At 28.8% G+C, this 21,655-nt stretch overlaps 1 protein-coding gene across 2 annotated transcripts in view; it reads right to left on the bottom strand.

Annotated features, from left to right (window-relative positions):
- Positions 1-21,222, bottom strand: part of Tpt (tRNA 2'-phosphotransferase) — a 44,260-nt gene extending 23,038 nt beyond the window's left edge. The window contains exons 1-3 of one of the 2 annotated variants that reach the window (XM_075376829.1): positions 20,988-21,220; positions 5,807-6,082; positions 1,125-1,267 (exon numbers count right to left, since the gene is read on the bottom strand). In XM_075376829.1, the coding sequence (XP_075232944.1) occupies positions 1,208-1,267; positions 5,807-6,082; positions 20,988-20,990 (339 nt within the window). In that variant the 5' untranslated portion in view covers positions 20,991-21,220 and the 3' untranslated portion in view covers positions 1,125-1,207. Of the gene's footprint in view, positions 1-1,124; positions 1,268-1,853; positions 2,050-5,806; positions 6,083-20,987 lie in introns of those variants that run through there. The other variant, XM_075376830.1, reaches the window with a different exon arrangement.
- Between the last annotated feature and the right edge of the window lie 433 nt (positions 21,223-21,655).

Genomic DNA, 21,655 nt, shown 5'->3' on the forward strand with positions numbered 1-21,655 from the left:
CAAAGTGCAACATTGAATTATCAGCAGACCTTAAGATGTTAGAATTAAAAAAATAAACTTAAACAATTTGTTGATTGTCAGGAAAAATAATATGGTCACAGGTGATAATATCGATTTGAGTAATAATATTCTAATGCATATTGTAATTGTTATTATTGTATTGTATATTGAGATATTTGTAGGAAAACACACCTGTGTCTGATAATCAACCCCACAGTGTTTTATTTGGGGATGGAGGAGTTATGTTACAATAAAATCCTGACTCATTGCATTCCATAAGCCGCCCGCGTATGCTTCATATCACTTAATAATTGGAAATCTACTGTATGATGGAATGCAATGTTATGATGGAAGACAGCTTCATAGCTGTGTTTAGTCTGTAGTGGTTTGGTTTTTAGTTGCTCATCCACTGTATACACTAGTAAATGTATACCTACATACATTTTTGTGTCTAAATACACATAAGACACCAGTCTGGCAGTCAATGAGGTGGTAGCATTTCAGTCATTCATCCTGAGGTCCTTCAAATTCCAGTCAGGCAAAGCATTATTCACTTGCTATAAAATTTCCATATTTTTTATTCCTATGGATCAAGCTTCGAGATTATGTGACAAATTAAAAAAAAAAAGGTACTTACGTATTAACGCCACCGCAGCTACAGCTTTAGGTTATGTTGACTTCGTGTACTGACAAATCGTACGTATATCAAAATAACCTAACTAAATATAACCTATGCTCGCTTCGCTCGCTAAACTCTTATAATTAACATTAAATATGCATAATATATACAACTTATTAATAATATAACCTTAATGTTATAGCACCGAAATCCGATTAATGTTAATCCACCGCAATCCAATTGACTACTTTGTTTTTAAATAAAGCTGTAGCTGCGGTGGCGTTAATACATAAGTACCGAGGTTAGCGAGCGAAGCAAGCGTAGGTTATATTTAGTTAGGTTATTTTGATATACATATGATTTGTCAGTACACGAAGTCAACATAACCTAAAGCTGTAGCTGCGGTGGCGTTAATACGTAAGTACCAAAAAATAAATTATATTATAATCACAAAATATAAAACATGATTAATTATATGTATTAATGATGTTGTATTCATTCATACCTGAAATTGCTTTTGCAATATCAACATAAATAAGAATCTCAGTGTTTTTTCTGAGAGGATGAATAACACTGTTATCACCAGGTTTATACTGAGCAAAATGTATGTGATTCCTTTTCATTCGATGTAATCCATGAACTTTTATCCTAAACCAGGAACGCATATAAGTACCGTGAACAATACTATTACCGTTTATATCGTTTTTATTTGAAATTGGTACTAAATGTAACCCTGGAACATTCTAAAAAAAGACTGTATAATATCAGTCACTAACTACACACTAAAAAAATATAATAATTTTAAAAACCATCAATAAACTAAATACTGAAATGAAACGACTAGCACTAGATAGGGAATCTTGGAGAGCTGCATCAAACCAGTCAAATGACTGAAGACAAAAAAAAAAACTAAATAACACCAACATAGATTAAATAAAATAAGCGATACAGCATTTTAAACATGGGTAATATTTATAATATTTAAAAAAAAGAGGTTCATTTTTTTTAAAATATAAATAATTTTACATTTTTTATCAAGCTGAGATTCAGGATCATCAAAATCATAATTACCATTTTTTAAATAACAAATTTTCTTTATAAAGTAAAATTTCTAAATAAAAATCTAAATTGAACATCAGGGATCAATCTAAATTGCAATATCTTATATTTCAATACAAATCATATTTTAATTTCTTATATTTCCATGTTTCAGTTGAATTTAACATAACTAATCATTTTAATAAATGTGCAAAAATATTATACAATTTTATAAATAGGCAAATAACATCTCATTTGCACAAATAGAAAACAGAATTCAAATTTTAATTGTGAAATAAAATTTTTCTTTCAAATTTCTAGAAAACATTTCTAAAACATAATTTACTGTAGTGGAACATTCCTTATCAAAAGTACGTTTTCATGCAGTGTAACTTTATAAAAAAAAAAGAAGAAAACAAAACAAATTGATGAGTATAGTGTCTGTATTAAAAATTTCAGCATTTAGTTAAAATGATCTCACATTATATTAAAGTATAAAAAATATTACTTTATTAAATGAAGTTTGAAACCATACAAAACAAAAATTTGTGTAATTGTCTAAAGTTTAATTGTTCAGCTGTCCTAAAATTTATTTATTTTTTTTTTAATTATTGCTTTCTGAAATGAGTAAAATATAATAAGCTGCACTGTTAAATTGTTCCATAACACAAATAATTTACTTCTTTTTTTTTTTAAATTTAAAAATTAATTAAAATTGTTGCAATTCAATAACTTTTTGAAAAAAAGAAAATCACAAATAATATATAATCTACATAATATAACTCATGCCAAGAATTGATAGATCCAAACAACATAAATAAAAAAGGAACTGCCCCAATAACTGGCTGAATAGATTAAGGGAAATCATGATAAAATTTTTATCAGAGCAGCACCACAAATGCATAATTAATTGACAGAAAAAAAATAACAAATTTGATTAACTTTAATATTAAATATTTAACATATAATCACGTGAAATAATGTTAAAGTAAATACTTGAAGGTAAAATAAGTACAAAAGATAACTTGAAAATAATTCACAATCCAGAAAGCATTAATGAAAATAATTTGACCACATATTTATGTGCATATTGAATGGGATACGGAAATTTTGGTTTTTTTAATTAGTATTATTTAACAAAATAATATTGTTTCTGTAAAACAAAGAAAATATTATAATTTTATTTTAAATAAATAGAAGGAAAGATTTTTTAAATGGTTCAACACTTTATTAAAAATGGCAATGGAAACGACAATAAGACCCTTCTCATAAATTGAAATATTGTGTTGAATTACATGTAAACAATTCTGATTTTTCATTTGATAGAGGTGGATATTGCTATTTTTTTTAAGAATAAGAAACTATTGTTTTTAGTAAAATACTGTTTACACATTTCATCCATAAATAAATATATAAACCCACAACAAATAATATTACAGTACATTTAAATTAAGGAATTAAATCAAAACCTAAGCTGACAATTGTTAACGTCTACTTGTCTACAAATGACCATGATGAGGATAAGGTAGGTGTGCATAAGAAGACGAAGCAATTAACGTATAAAAAGGGATCAAAATTTAATAATAGTTGGAGATTAGAATGCAAGCATTGGAAAAGGCAAGGAAGGAAATATTGTGGGTGAATTTCTTTTGCTGGGTAAAAGAAATGAAAGAGAGGCCCGACTTATTGAGTTTTGCATGAAGTATAACTTAGTAATTACAAACACCCAGTTTAAAAATCATAATAGAAGAATATATATATGGAAAAAGCCGGCGATATTGAAAGGTATATCAGATAGCTTATATCATGATTAAGCAAAAATTTAAATAGCAACTCGATTGCACAGCACATCCAGGAGCAGACATTGATAGATAATGACTATAATTTAGTGATAATGAAATATATATTGGGGTTTAAAAACCTGAAGAAATGTACCACATAAATTGGTGGAATTTAGAGAAGCTTGAGAAAGAGGAGGTAAAGAAGTTCTGAAGAGGACATCACAAGAAGTCGGAGTACAAATGATAAGATAAAAAATATAGAAGAAGAATGGGAGAAATTCTTAAACCAGAAGAAGCAAACTTAGGTGGAACAAAGAGAACTGGTAGAAAACCTTAGATATCAGAGGATATATTGCAGCTGATGGATGAGCACAGAATACTAGAGGTAAAAGGATCTATCGACAATTAAGAAATACAATAAACAGGAAGTGCAAATTAGCAAAAGAAGAGTGGATTAAAGTAAACTAATCAAAAGTGGAAACAGAAATGATCATTGGTAAAATAGATGGAGCATACAGGAAAGTTAAGGAGAATTTTGTTGTATCATAAGTTAAAAAGCAGATAACACAATTGTACAACTTTCCCATCACATGGCTTTTTTTTATGCAGTCTTGCACACGCAACTTAATTTAAAATATTTATCATTTTATTTAATAATATATTTCATATTTTTGGTTTATTTAATTCAGTAGTTCTAACTAAAGCGCACACGCATACCGAATTTCATTCGCCCAGGTCTGACGGTACTAGCCACTTGAAACAGATTTTTACACTTTAAATGTTATTTATTTATTTAATTCTACCACTCATCTGTGACATCAAAACATAGCAGACGACTATAACAGTAGTCCAGCCACTAAGTGGGATGTGGTGTGTCATGGGGGGGGGGGGGAAGAGCCCACTTTGATGGGGAACAAATTTGTGGATCCAATGAGATGCTAACAGAAAAAACTGCAACAAAAAAGACCCACTTCTAAAATGTTTCAAAATTATTAATATTTTTTGGCGTGGGGCTGCAATTTAGCAAAAAAAATTTTACACAAAAGATTTTTTTATAATTTTTCACAAAATATTAAAAAAAAAATTGCAACAAAAATCGCCCCTTGAACACCGCTTGCCTTCTATAACTTCAAAATTAAAAGCATTTTTAGAGGTGAGGGTGAAATTTGGCAAAAGATTTTTTTACAGAATTTGTTTATTTGATATTCACAATATCATCAAAAAAAATATAACTTAATTATGCAAAATCTGGAGACGATTTTGTTTTCCCCCTGTATCCCCCGCCCACTGATCTTTTGAATTGAAGATTTAATATTATAGAAATATAGTACATAAATTTATTTACTATAGAAATATTATAGCCAAGTTTGGTGAAAATTAATCAGGTAGTTCTGCAGATATAAGGCGATTTATATGCTAACATACATACATACGCACACACATTTTGTCGCAGAAATTTCAATGCCATTTTTCAGTTTTCTGGGATACTTAGGGGGTCAATTTGTCAAGATTCAGTGAAAACTGGATATACTAATTTTGACCGATCACCATACTTTTCCTTCTATATAGCTATAGTTGCTGTATAGATGGGAAAGTAATAATAATGTGTTAAATAAAGATGGTACATCGATTTATAATACGAAAGAAAAGATTGATAGGTGGGTGGAAATATTGAAGTTATATGGAATAAATGAATTAGAAACTGGTGTTATAGAGAAAGAAGAGGAAGTTGAAGAGGATGAAAACTGAGATACAATGCAATACTGAGATCATCAAAAATTTTAACTAGAGTTCTGTACAGAAGAATTGAGAGGATAGTGGAAGAAGATTTAGGAGAAGATCAATCTGGTTTCAGGAAAAGTATAGGGAAAAGGGAAGTAATTTTTAGCGCTCAGATTAATAGTAGAGGGAAGATTAAAGAAAAACAAACCAACATACATTTATAAACTTAAAAAAGGCATTTGATAACGTAGACTGGAATAAAATATCCAGCATTTTGGAAAATTTAGGGTTGAAGTATAGAGATAGAAGAACAATTGCTAACATTTACAGGAACCAAACTAAAACAGTAATAATCGAAGAGCATAAGAAAGAAACAGTAACACAAAAGGGAATCAGTCAAGGATGCTCCCTAATGCCGTTACTTGTTCATCTTTACATAAAACTAGCAGTTAATGATGTTTAAAGAACACTTTAGATCCAGAGTAACAGTGGAAGATGAAAAGGTAAGATGCTACGATTTGCTGATGGTACAGTAATTCTAGCTAACAGTAAAAAAGATTTTGAAGAAACAATGACTGGAAGAAGTCCTACATATATTACTACGATATCTTTTTTAGATATTAAGTAAGTATACAGATATATTTACCAAAGTATGTCCTTGATTAGCACAAATCTCTAATTCAGTCGTATTTCGCAGGGTAAATCGTTTTTTATCATTTGTTTCAACAATTCTACAGATATCATCCACTTTACAACCTAATCGTGCCAAAGATCTATGTTTAATTATCTCAGAAACAGGTACATAACCATCATGAGTAATGTTTAAACCTTCTTCTTTAGCAGAATGACGAAGAAGTCTCGATAAACACTTGCTTATAGTGATATCATTATTGAAATGATGGGAAGAGTGTGACCGTCCTTCCTAAAAAAATAAAAAACTAGGAAATATATATTTTTATTAAAAATGTTTAAACATTTAATGTTTATCAAATTTCCTATCACTGGACATTGCTTATTTATTAAATTATTTCAAGGTAAAGATTTATTTCATAGCCTTCATAATAATTCTTAATCTTAACAAGTTCACCACAATTTCACTTTAATTTTAAAATTGATTTTCATTCTGATATTAAGAATCAGAACCACATTTAAGAACAGAATCAAATAGTTTGCCTATCCTCATGTGACATGTTGATTATTCTAACATGTTTTGTCATCAGAGGTATAACACTTTATGAAAAATGGTTAAAATATTAATTAGAATGCACAATTAATCAACATATAATCAAAGTCATAGGAAGGATAAATAAGGTAACTTTCTGCTTTAACCAGTTTTTTAAATACATGTATGCCTAATTCAAAATAATCTCTAGTAGAAACATAGGTCATGAATAGTACCACCAATACTTCATCCTCTGAAATAATACCTTATGGTGGTTCCAGACGCTAAACATAAAAATAAAAATGAAAATGGGCTCAAAGTCCAACAAATGGCTAGTTTTTCTTTAGACTTTTGCATTCGGTACTAACGTTTTAATAATTAAACGAAGAAAAATAAAATTCAACAATTGTTCCTACCTCAAAAATCGTATTTTTTGATAGGGGACCACCCCCACCCCAGGCACCAAAAAGAGATAACTCAAAAACTTTAAATGAGATGGGTATGGGGTTGGGACATTTTAAAGGTACTACAAAAATTTTGACAAACATAAAACAAACAAAAATATAAGCTATGACAACACTAACTAAAATTAAAAGCAAGCATTTAATTTTTTTTTAAATTTTAAACTGAAGTTTCAAAAGTGGTCTACAGTATAACCCAAGGTAGGTTATTAAGTAATTCTTTTTTAGTTTTTCACTATTGAGCAGTTACTTAAGTTACTATAGACCCCTTTATAAACTAGTTAAACACAATAAACAGCTCGAGATGTAATTAATCAATTTATTATAATTTTTTTTTTTTTTTTAGAATTTATTTCTCTTTGACCAACATTATATTACACACTCCTGTAGAATTCTGCTAATTTGAAACTGATGAAATTGAAAAAGAATACGAATAACTGATATCTTCAAATTTTGAAATTTAGTTACAGTTTCTATGAAAATACCAAAATCTAATGGTAAAGAACTAATTTGATATAATTTATCTATTTACGTGAAAAAAAAAAAACATTTCACTGAAAAGAATGAAGATGTAATTAATTTTATTAAAATTAATGCCTCTTTGAGTAACTACAACATCCAAATTTAAATTTTTAATTTTCAAGCAAGTAAATAAAGCATCTGATGGAATATCACCACAGACTCTTCCTATCTCACATTTCTTTTTCTGCTTTAAAAGTGATCACGACTTTTTCTGTAAAAATAAAATTTTGTATTGCAAACAATATGTTGACTTGGGATGAAGACAAGTTGCTGATAAAATTTGAGATAAAAAATAAAATAATAAATACATACTAAGAGTTCTCTTAAGCACTTAACAAAACAATTTAAGAAATCGTAAAAACTAATTTAAAGATTCAGACTTGCTTCATTTGAAGATACAAACATATGACTGACAGGAAAGAGAGAATAAATATGAGATAATCTAATAAAAAGCTAAAATACTGAAAATTAAATATACTCAAGCATATCAAAACGGTACCCTTAATGCGATTCATTCTTTAAGCTGTATTAATTTCATTATGTAGGTATGAAATTTCCCCAAACACTAGACATTTATATAGTATGAATAATAAGTGCCAAACCATAACAGCTCTAGGTAATCTGATATGAGTCACAGTTCACTCCCAAAAGACATAGTGATCCTTAATAACAACAAACATTTCATGCCAGGCTCACTATTGGAAGCGAGTAATCAAGAGCTTCATTAGTCGTTTTTCATCTTCACTAAGATTATGAGAACACAACGATGATTTATGACATTTATTTAAATGTCAGGAAAATTTATACTTTTCCCTATACTTATTTTTGATACTATTTTTGAACACGTTACAAGTGTATGTTAATGATAATACCTTGGCAAAATCTATTCACCAACATTATTTCAAATAAACACCATTAAACAAAAAAAATAATAAAAATTGCAGGTAATTTAATTTTACATTACAATTTTTGTTTCAAATCACACAAGAGGATTGTAAATTATAAAAAATAGTAATACTGAATGCTGAGTAAGGCACTAAACCCCAACTGCAACACTTTAAAAATGATCATTTGGCAACTTTTAGAACATCCCCGAGAACAGCATCCTAGAGACTGAAGCAATGAAATAAGGTAAAACATAAACAGCCTACCTGATATTTAATAAACTAATTCCCATAGATCACCAAAATTAAAAATGCAGGATACAGTTTCACATTTGATTAGCATTTACGTCATAAAAAACTTATTCTAAAATAAATAAAAAACAATATATTTAAATAACAACTGAATACTATTAGTTTTCCCTAACATGCAATCTAATCAAAATTACAAAGGATAAAAATAATAAATAGGTAAAATTACGAATAAAATATTAATTGAGGCTATTCCAAGATTTTTCAAAATAATTTTACATGTACACCTAAAATTTTGGTACAGATCAAAACCTCAATACAGGATATTTGATATCCCTTTTGTTCATAAAATCATAAAAAACAATTTCGGCAAAATTACAGTTGCTTAGTATTCATCCTAAATATATAAGCAGATGGGAATTTTACAAAGAACAACTTTTTGAACTCGCTCTAAAAATATATGAATCAAAATATAAAAATAAAACTTTCTAATCACTATATTTTTCATTAATTACTGAATAAATGAGAAACAAAAAAAACAAAAAGGTCTTGCATTAAATAAAAATAATGAACTAAAATAAACAACACAATAAAACATGTAAAATACATACAAAAAATATTAGGTAAAGCTCCACAGTTAAAAACAAACTATTTTAATTTAATATAAGATATTATCTAATTATAGCATTTATCTATTTACATTTTTATGTTATCAAATAAGAAAAAAAAAGTTTAATCAATAGTAGATTTAAATTCATAGATATAAAAACAACAAACTTTTAAATATTAAAATAAATTATTATTTCAGCTAAAAACAACATTACAGCAAATCAACCTAAAAGATAAATTAATGTAAATATTAGTAGCAACTCAGTTTTTTCATCGGAAGGTCTTGTGTTTGAATCCTAGTCAGGCATAACATTTCATGCACTACAAAGTTTTTACTCTACATTCCCATAGAAAAGCTTCAAGTTTCATCTATACGAAAAAGAATATCTTTATATAACTAATTTTTATGTGGAGGTTTGAATAAGAACAAAAATAATCAGCTTCAATTATTTACTTAAGGGGCATTAAATCATGAGAAATGATTTACATAAACTTTGACTAGAATTTTGAGATATGCGATCCATGGGTTTCTATCTCTCTGTTCCCTTAATCAATTGTAACCAAAATTAAGTGACATAAATGCCGCATAAACAGGATATACATCATACCAAATTTCATCAAATTGGTCTATTCAGTCTGTAGATATCATGCAAAAAACAAGTCAACATACATAGATAAGTATGCACATGTGTACAAAGAGTCAGGAACTTTCAAAGCTAAATTACAGGGTCACAAAACATCAAAATCTGCAAAAGTCCTACCATGTAACATCTGACCCAATTAGCACACTTTATTTTGCGTAGTATATTGTATTGCTTAACAGTAAAAGTATATACCAGGAAAAAGTGATAATAATGCTTAATTCTCATTAGCGTTTGCTAGTTTAAAATTTAAAACTTTCATATGCTTGCTAATGTTGAAATATATTAAAAATATATTAATATTATGTTAAAATTATATTTATATAATTTTATATGTTATTAATATTATATATTATATTATGCTAAAATATATTAATTAGTTCACCTATTTTCTTACTGAAAGAAAAATAATTTAGATTATATTACTTTTTATAAGGTCGTTAGACTTCTTTTATCCAGTCAACTGTCAACTGTAAGCATTTTGTACAACAATCGATTGTCAAAGTTCTTTTTATTTGTAAAGGTACAATAATGTCCCTTGACGGTACAAACGTACACTGATGTCCAACTGAACTATAGCAAAGAAGTGCTTACCCTTGGCTATGAATAAACGATTATTAAAATCTAAATATATTCAAACCTCTGCTAACATTAAATACTTTGGAATCGTACTGTACGTTAAAAATAATTAAACAGCCCCCTTCAAAATAAAAAAAATTATGCTTCCAGCAAATTTAATTATAAGGTTTCTTTATCAGAGGTTATTTTGTTGTTAATGGAGACATCTTAAATTTATAAGGAAACATTTTAGTTTGCAAATTAAATTAATCTATTTTACCTGAATTGTGTTTATTCATTTAATATGTTGTAAATAAATTTTACATTGTTTAAGTATGTTAAGGCCATGGATTTTATGTGCAATGTGATATTGTGATTAATATATCTGTAAATAAGTTCGGTTTCTCAGAGGTCGCTTTCTAAAGCTGATTGCGCTTATAGTGCTTGTATGTCTTTTTACTTGGGGTGCATTATATGTTTTGTTTGCTTGGTGCAATAAAACACAATTTTTGTTATCTAATTCAGTCATTGTACTTTAACTTGTATTCTCCTATATGTTGAGTTTGTTTCCATGTATATGAATATGTAACTGTGTGAGAAATATCAGGCGATTCAAAAAGGACTTTAAAATTTTAAAAACATAAAAATTTATTTAGGTAAGTTACAGTTTTGGTTGAAGTCTCATTTCATAGCAAAACACCTCAAGTTTTGACTCATCTAGTTCATAAATACCGAATTCAGCCACCAGTGCTGTCACTGGTGTTGTTAAAAATGGGCATATTTACTAGTGCAGAATGTGTTCACTGTGTGTTTTTGTTCCATGATTTGCAGTAGGCAACTGCAGTTTAAAGTAATTTTCATTGAGAGCATGGTACGGAGCCTCCTAGTAGGCATATAATTTACTATTGGCACCAAACCTTTGTTGAGATAGGTTGCTCCATTAAACATACAAAATCACCAGGATGACCACGCATCCCTAAGTTACTGTGAACATCTCAGAGAAAGCTTTGCACGTAGTCTGAAGAAATCAACTTGACATGTATCACGTCAGAGTGGCATTCCAAAAAAGACTGTTCAGCACGTATTATATAAACGGTTGCACTTGAAGTCATAAAAACTAGCCTTGCTTCAACACATTACAGATGATGACAATGTTTATCAGCTGCAGTTTTGCATGGAAATGATGGATAGAATTGCAGACAATGTTAGATTTTTTGACAATTAATTTTTAGTGATGAGTCAACCTTTCACATCAGTAGCAAGGTAACACCCTTAACTATCCAATATGAAGTAGCAAAAACCTATATAAAACCTTGCAGCATGTTCACGATAGCCCTAAGGTCAATGTCTTTTATGCCCTAAGCAAACAAAGACTGTACAGCCCATTCTTCTTCCAGGAGGCAACCGTAAATGGTATCATTTATCTGGACATGCTTCAAAATTTTCTAATTCCTCAGTTAGATCATGATGACCAAGATGGACGCCATTACTATCAGCCAGATGGGGCACCACCTCACTACCGTTTAGAAGTCCAATATTTTCTAGCTACTTGATACCCAGCTAGGTGGATTGGTTGTGAAGGTCCAATTGCATGGTCACCTTGCTTGCCAGATTTTACCTCACTAGATTTTTTCTTGAGAGTTTCATTAAAGATCGGGTTTATGTACCGCCTTTGCCAGCTGATCTTGTTGAATGAAGACTTAAAATTAACACCAAGGCAGCACAGGTACGCCCAACTTGCTGGCTACAGTCTGCAATGAAATTGACTTCAGATGGGATGTATGTTGCATTACAAATGGAACACATATTTAATCAAAATGAATGTTGAGTGACGAACCTGATGTGTTTTTCTATAAAATGAGACCTCAACTGAATCTGTAAGTTGTTTGAATAAATTTTTATATGTTTTTAAATTCATGAAGTACTTTTTGAATCACCTGGTACGTAAATGTTTTACTAATTTCTGTATGATCTTCATAAATTTTGTTAGATATTTTGTGTCACCTTCTTTTCGAAAATGTCAGTAATTTTGTATCAATGTTGTCAGTATATTTTATGTCATTAGGTGCACCAGAATGCTAGATGTTTGATTCTGTTCTGTACTTTATAAATAAAGGAGCTGTTAACATGTGAAAAATATTTAGTCTAGTTGCCAGTCGATAAGGGTCTGCATATTAGAGTAAAAAAACTGTATATTTATCCAGAATGGAGTAATTGCATGTTTTTATGCGAGTTGAAGTGTTTTTAAAAATTATTTAAAAGATGAGCTTATCTATTCTGGATATGATGATGTCAAGGAAGTTAAGTGATGTATTATTTTCATATTCTGAATGAGCTGTAAATTCTATAAACCGATGTAAAAATGTTGTACAATTAGCTAGACTAATGAAAAAGTCATTAGTTCACACTTGATTAAACAACACAGCTTAAACATAAAGCAACAGAAATTCATTACAAATTTAAAAACAAAAGATAAAACCAAATAGTTAAAAATGTAAAATTGATATAAAATTTTGATTGAAAACATTATTTAAAATGAGTAGCTATAATTGCTAGTTTGCTGTTATAACATTTTCTTTTTTTCATTATAAAATTTGTTTCCCGTATAATTAATTTATATTAATCTTCACAAATGTATGGTGTTATATACATGTGTGTATGATACATACATAATTGATGTAAAAAATGTATTTATACTTTACATTAATTATCAAATAAAAGTAACTTACACCCCTCTCTAACTTTTTTAATAGTCGAGATAATTGGATGAGGTTTGCGACACTCTTCTTTGTACTGAGGGGCTACTTCAATGAACATATGCTTTACTCTTTTTGATTTTTGGGTGGCAGATGGCAGACAGCAATTCAAAAATTTCAAGATGGTTGATGAGACAAAACCATATGTCCCATTTAACATTTTTGAGTACCCCCCACCCGCCCTGAAGTCAGAATACTCTACATTGAAGCTTACTGAGTTAGCCTCTTATATCAGAGATTTCCAAAGAGAGAATTGGGATACCTCAAATAAAAAAAAAATATTAAATGGGAGCATACAACTGTAGTTCTAGCTATCTAAAACAAAGACATCATTGGCCACCATTTCGGATAGGACAATCAAAATTTAGTTTTAATTGTATAATTTTTCTCATCTCATCAGACTCTTAAAATTATATTTCAAATGATCATTGGTCCTACTTGAAATTTATGAGTTGTTCCCCACTGCCCTAAAATCAAAAAGAGTGAAATATAAGTACATTAAAGTAGCCCCTCAGCACAAGAAAGAATGCCACAAACTGCATTCAGTAATCTCAATTATAAAAAAAGTAAGAGGAAAGTGAGGAGTGAAAGTTACTTCTCAGCCACCTAGTATATAAATGTATTCTTTTATTACTACTTTATATCTTAGGCTTTTTTAATTCCACTTTTTGTTTATGAAAATAATATTCATACATCACAAAATTTCTTTTTTTTATTAAATAAAGAGTATTAAGGAACTTAGAGTAAATATAGAGGAAATATAAAGAGTAACTGAGTGAAAAACACATTAACTCAATATGTAAATATCATAAACACTGACACTACCCCTCCCTCAAAAAAATATGGCATTTTGAAAAAAAAGGAATTGCATATTACAACATCAATTTTGAATTAAAGACAGATACATACTCTTGAAGAGCAAGATATTTTTTAAATGCTGTGAAAGTAAAATATACTTTTTTAAGATGCCAATTGTAATATTACAAAATAATTAAGTTTGTCATTCAGAAGAGTTACAAAGTAAAAGGCTGTGTGGGGCTAGAAAATCTGTACCTCTATGGCAACAACATGTATTTTAACTTTTTTTTAAGTACACTTTTTTTAACTAACAAAAAAATTACAAAAAGTACCCAAATTTCACTATTTGAAAATTATTGAATTAAAGTATTATTACTATTAAAGTACTGAATATTGGAAAAATTTTCCAATACAATTATAAGGCAATACAATTAAAAGGCACCAAAAAAAGGAAAATAATTTCACTTTCATATTAAATCAAGAGAAAATGTTTGTAATAAACTAAATTAAATAAAATTTATATTGATAATGATGAATTATAAATCTGTTTTCTATTCACAATAGTGAATGTACTTTTATGTGAAAATTTCTTTATTACATCTCTCAGCTACATTTAATTATAATAATGTATATTGAATGAATTTATTAATAAAATTCCTTTACATTTATGTCACAAATAATAAAAGTTATTATGTGATGTAAACATTAATCAGCTGCTTTCATGGATTAAATACAGCCGATTGAATACTATAAAGCTGAGATCGTAAACAAAATCAGAACTATTCAATCGAATGGAAGGACATTTAGATTTTTTCAAATAAAGGACTTTAGGATAAAGCACACTTAAGAGTGTAGTGATGAAGCTTCCAGCTTCCTTAATTGTAACGCAACGTTACAATTGATCAAAAGTAAATATTTCAATTCTTATTTATTTTGGACACTTAAGAGATATAAATTCCTGTAGGAGACAAGGTTAACCTTAACTTCTGCTTAAGGTCTGTCTTAAGGTACGAACACTTTTCATACCTTGTGATAAGTTTTCAATTCTACTTTCATAAAAATTTTGTCCCAATTTCCTTCAACCATTTAAGGACCACTTCCTTCAGTTCATCATCATTAGCAAAACATTTCCCTCCAAGGTCTTCCTTAAGAGGACCAAACAGATGGTAGTTGCAGGGTGCTACATCAGGGCTGTAATGCGTGAAATCCCAATTGAATTTTTGCAGTAACTCCTTTGTCACATGAGCTGAATGAGGAGTAGCACTGCCGTGAAGAAAAACAACCCCATCACTCAATCTTTCGGGTTTTAGATCTTTAATCACTTTATGCAATTTTTTTGAAGTCTCACAGTAAGATTCAGGATTCCTTGTTGTTCCTCAGGGCATAAATTCAATGTAAATGACACCCTCAGAATCAAAAAAGATTGTCAGCATAACCTTTCAAACATGTGAGGATGTTTTCACTTTTATTGGCTGCAGCAAATTTTTGTCTCTCCATTTCATGTGATGCTCGTTTAGTCACAGGAGTGTATGAAGCACCCAGCTCTCATCTCCTGTGATGATTTGTTTTAAAAACTGTGAACCAATCCTGGAATAACATTGAAGAAAAGAAATAGCAGATGCAAAATGCTGATGTTTGTGGCTGTCGGTCAACAGATGTGGCACCCATCATGTACACATCTTATAGTAACCAAGCTGATTGTGAATAATCGCAAACACACTACCATAACTGATGTTAAGTTCACTTAAAATCTCTCTAATTTTAATGTGTCGGTAACTTAAGATCTTTTCATTCATATGTTCTGCATTACGCATCGTGTTTGCAGCTGAAGGATGCCCAGCACGCAGTTCAACACTCATCATAACTGTTCTCCCGTTTCTGAACATTTAGCATTTATGATCGTGGGGCATGACATTGCATTCTCACAAAATACCTCAACAATTTGGTGATTAATTTCACGATTGTAATTTTTTGCCCACAAAAATCAGACTTATGAATGCACTTGTATGCTAGACGAAACCTCTAGAGGACATGCCATATTGACAATGACATTACACATGTACTGCAAGTCGTACAGAATTGCTGCTGGGGGAGCGTGAAGACACCAACACACAACCAGTGCTGTCACCACAAGACATTAATATATCCTTTTCAGTTCAAGAACATGGGAAGGGTGTAACTCGTTTTTTGATCCACCTTTATATAAACTATTTTATTCAATTGATCATTGAATACAGTAAAGTTAATTTTGAAAACATGATATGAATCTTTGAACTTGTAAACCTCAAAATTCTTAAGTTTTTTCTTCATGTTCAATGTGTAAGCAATGATAAACATTATGTTATGGGTTTATCCAATTTTTTCAGTATGTAGGGTAAAATATTTTAATAAAAGTGTTATTATACACAAAGATATATGGTTATTATTATTTATATGATGAAAATTGGGAAGTTATGTGTCAAAGGATACTCTCTTTTTCTGTTTAGTCTCCAAAACTAAGGTATTACTTCAGAGTATGATATATATGAATGTAGTGTTGTCTTGTCAACAGCCCTAGGTTGACCATTCCCGAGGTATGTGCTTAATTGAAACCCAACCATCAAAGAATACCAGTACCCATGAACCAGTACTCAAACCCATACAAAAATAACTGCCTTCACTAGATTTGAACCTTAAAAACTCAAGACTTTGAAATCAACTGATTTGCGATGATGAGTTCAGCATTAGACCAACTTAGTGGGTTGTCAAAGGATACTAGTTTACATAACTGTACTGGTCCAGAAACTTAATGACTAACTGTAATAATTAATATCAAATTCTTTTATTTCTTAGTTTGTTCTGTGTAGCTCATACTACGAGTAATAATGATTTCTTTTGTGTAGCACACAAAAACTCGCTGACTACACCCGTTTTGTTTTTTTTTTTTGTTATAATTATTTGAGCAAGTTTTTTTGGTTAAGGTTAATTATAAATTAACTGAATTTTTAATTCCATTAATTACCATTAAATTGGTTTATGTGTTATTTAAACAATTATTTTGTAAGAAACTTTATTTACAGATGTAATTTTCTTTTTAAATTATTAAAGAAGAGCTCTTTATAATTATGTCTGATTTTATTAACCATAAATCATTTATGTTTTTTTAGTTATTTGATAGTTGCTACTCTATTGACAAATGGATTTTCCAGGAGTTACCATTTTTATTTTTTATTTTTGTTATATATATATATATATATAATTTAATGTATTTTTTTGGAAAAAAGTATGGTTCTTATTAATCTCATTAGATGAGGCAAATAAAAAAAGTGAAATTGAAAAACTGTAAGGTGACTACTGACACCTTACTGGAAATTACTGGAAAATTTCCAAATATCTAACAATTAAAAATTAGATCACTGAATGAGATTGCATTCCTAAATAAAAAATTAGACACTGTAAAGAGGATACATCTTTTTTCAAAATGTCTATACATATGATTGATCATATAAAATTGGATATTTGTGCACAATTTCTATTAATTTTTCTACAAGCAAACATTTTACTTTTTAAAAACAATGTTTCTTAAGTATGTTAAATATTCACAGCAAAAAAACAATGTTACAGAGAAATAAATTTGCAGTAATTTTAATCGTGGAAAATTCACATTCTCACCACTAGACAGCAATGCTGATGGGAGCAGTAATATAATAAACCTTCCAAATTTAATCCAGTAAATTCTGCATTGGAATACAGGAGTTTTTAGATATATGAGGAAAAACAGCTAACAACAAAAGATTAATAATGCTAATAAACATTAATATAAAATTGGGAAATTTTCTAAAATGGTTGTTGTTCCTGTACAGCTTTCAAACCACACAACATAAAAAATATTTTATACAAAACAACCAAATGGTGCAAATTTAACCACAAATCTTGAAATCTTGAAAGAGGCTGAATTTGAGTATAGAAAATAATTAATGGAAACATTTTTCAGGTACTTAGGAAGTGAAATCGTCAATGTTACATTATACACTATGCAACACAAGGCTTGCAGAAAGTCATGTAGAACCTCATTAACATAATACATTATATTCTCTTGTTTAATGTATAAAGGGAAAAAACAAAAATATACAAAAAAATAATTGCAGGATTCTTATTTAATCCAGTATCAACAACAATCCATATTTACTTTTAATGTTGTAAATAAAAATTAGAAGAACAAGGCATTTTCTAAATAATTTTCAGTTAATAGCCTTTCAAATGTTTTCTCTAACCAGTTTTCCAACTACTGCCCAATCTGTGTGTGTGTGAATAGGCAAATGTAATTACCACTACCGGCTTTCCAGGCCTGACATAGCTGCAGATGTAAGTATAAATATACCAGTAAATAAGAAGCCTTTAACAAACTATGGTTGAACATTCCCAAGACATGTGGTTAATTGAAATCCAAACACCAAAGAACACCAGTATTTTTTTAATCTGAATGAAAGCAAATGCCTTTACAAGGACCTGAATCTTAGAATTCTCAACTTCAAAAATCAGTTGATTTTGCAATGACGAATTTCACTGCTAGATTAACCAGGCGGGTTAGATAACTTTAAAATATTTTTTTTTTTAATTTATAAAATAACAAACTGGTAGAAAATAATAATGAAAATTAACAGTAAAAAAGTAAAAGAAGGGAAAAAATTAGTTAAATTTAAAGGAAGAGAAGAAAGAGAAGAGCTTCAATGATATCAAATTAAATAATTTTAAAGGACAGACGAGTTTTATAAAAATAAAATTACGAAAATATTAATAATATTAGAGGTTGTCTATCCACTTGTGATCTCCTGCAGTAGTCAGTTTATTCTTTCACATTTTTTGAATGAGAGATGGATTAAATATTATGAGTTAAGTAATAGCAGTAAGTGATTTGTAAAAAATTACTTTAGTACCACTAACTAAATGTGAGCAGCAACATGCAACCTCTACATTCATACAAATTTTTAAATTAAAAATATCTATTTCAATAAGTGCATTTAAATTACATTAAAAAGTTTCATTTTTTAAATTTAAATAATATTTTATAAAAATTTTGTTTAAAAATAATACTAAGGTTTAAAAAATTCATCTTTTCTAATATTTCTTTTGTTTTCCAGTAGAAAAAGATCAAAATGACATGCATATATGAACAAGTTACAATACATTTTAAATCTACTTTTTTATAAAATTTACTGTGAATTTTGTAACAGAATAATAATTTTTAAAAACAAAACATTATTAATGTTCCATTAATGATAATACTGAGCAATTACTTAGATCAAAATCAAATCTTTTCATATTGAGATATGATTATGTTAAAGACAAAAAAGTAAACATCAACATAAATAACGCATCTGAAATACAAAATAAACCGTAAACTAACCTTAATAATTCCCAGAGTCGGACTCAAGAGTCAAGCACTGAAGATGACTGTTGACACTCTTTGTAACGTGATTCCCCATTGTGCCCATTACTAATAGCATATAGTAGTAACAATATAGTCACTACATGTATTCAGTATGGTATAGTCTCTACACCACACAGAAGAGAGACTACCATTTCATTTATATTTAATGAACTATTTCCATTTAAATATAAAGTTATCCAATTGTCCTACAAGATAGTGTTTAGTATTGCCATATCTTGGTACTTTCCTCCTACCTCTCTCCATAAAACTCTAACCTTAACCCTGACCTCTCTCCACTGAATGGGCATCTGAACAGGTTGTCACAACTCACAAAACTGATCAGTAATTGACTACAGTACTGCAACATTTAAATCTTGTGTTTTTTTGATCCTAAGCATACCAACCTACAGTATATTAAAATATGAAAAAAAAACTGAATTTGATCACAGTAATTGCTTAGAATTACCTTGTTAATAATAAATAGACTTCACATATGAGATAAAAATATATCCACATACACAATTAATAGACTGCCAAAAAATATACAGATTATGATAAAGTACCTTGCAAAGTTAAGTCTAACAAATTTGGAAGCTAAAATGAGGCAGAAAATAAACCAAAAGACCTTAATTCATAGCTCTAACTCTTTTCATATTCTTGTTAAGTTTAATCCTTTTCTGCCCATAATGATATTTAGAAAACTAACTTGTAAAACATTTGGTCAACATTTATGTTAATGTTAGAAGAAAATTTATCTTATATTGGTCGATTTATTCATAATCTTTTCAAATGTAAATTACTTTATCTAAAAATAAACTGTAAAATACAAAGAAATCATTGGAGGCAAATCGCAGTTGTTAATTACTATTTTCATAATTTAAACCTTTGTTTAATTTTGGGTAAATTTATAGAATTTCAGCTTTCTGGACAAATTATATTAATGTACTAAAGACTCACTACATGGTCTTAACAATGCATGTCCTCAATTTACATGTCAATAGACATCAACTTACATGTCTGTAAAGCTTTACAAAACACATTTTTTTATTCTTAAACTGGCTTCTATGATTCTTTTAATACAATAATTAAAGGACCATCTTTAATGACTGTCATTAATTTAAAAATTATAATCTACAATCTTACATAATCAGCATCCATGAAAACAGAATCTACTAATTCTCTGATTACCATAAAATGCTATCATAAAAATCCCATAATTAAAAATTCATTTCAATCTCAAAAAAATTAAAAGATAAACTTACATTTACAAACAAAAGTTTCAATTTAATTTTAATAAGGTTAACTAATTACATTAAAACTATTTATGTTAACCTTTTTCATTACTACTACTGATCTTTCAAGGGTTACGCTAAAACGTTCAACTAATAAATATTGAAATATAGGTTAGGTAGAGAACAGGAAGACTGCAAATAAATCAAATTAAATATTTATAAAAGGTTATTAATCATAAATAATCAACATTAAAAACAGCTGCTTTACAAATAATAATGATTAAATCCGAAGAATGGAAAACTTGGTAACAGAAAAAATATTTCATTTTCTTATAGGTTATGTTATTTAATACCTTAAATACTTAATACCTTATTTACAAATACTTGGGAATTTAAAAAAAACACCAAAGTCTGAAAAATAATAAATTGTTACTGAATAAAACAGGTAGTTGAAAACAAAGCAGATGAATTACTTATACAACAGCTATAATATTTTCGTCATCTGAACACAAGATGCTAGATTACAAAATAAAATAGTTTCTTACCATGAAAAGTGTTATTCATAAAATTCCTCTACCCAGCTTCTAAATATCATATGTTACAATGTAACACTTCTTCCCTCAAATTATTGATTCTAAATTTGATTTATGATAATTAGCTCACTAGTGGTTATTATTTATAAATATTCTACATTAACGACATCTTGGGATAAAGTGTGGTATTTAATGTATCATTACAATAATTTTATAAGTTATAATTATTTTATCAATTTTAATTGTTACATTTCGCTTACCAAATCGAACAATTAATGTATAGGTAAAAACCTATACGAATGTTTAATGAATCTCAGTTTCATCTGGCAAATGATTATTTATTATTTTATTCTTTTTAAAAGGGTTTATTAACATATGTCCAAATTAAAGGCCTTTTCAAATAGATTAAACAGACAAAATAGACGTAGTTATAAAACAAGTTGCAAAGTATTCACAAAGATAATGAAGCATGATCTTTAAAAAATTTCATTCTTTATAAAACACAACTATATTCTACATCCTAAATTAAATTCACTGCTCCAAATCGTAGAAGTGAGCAAAGTACACCATTCTATTACCATTTTAGCCGCAAAAAAACTGGATTTTGGAAAATGTTCTAAAAATCTAATCATCTCAATAAAAAAAATCATTCAGTCCTCAAGTTTTTCGTATATTTATCA

Source organism: Lycorma delicatula, chromosome 10, assembly GCF_047948215.1.
Source record: "Lycorma delicatula isolate Av1 chromosome 10, ASM4794821v1, whole genome shotgun sequence".
NCBI lineage: Eukaryota > Metazoa > Arthropoda > Insecta > Hemiptera > Fulgoridae > Lycorma > Lycorma delicatula.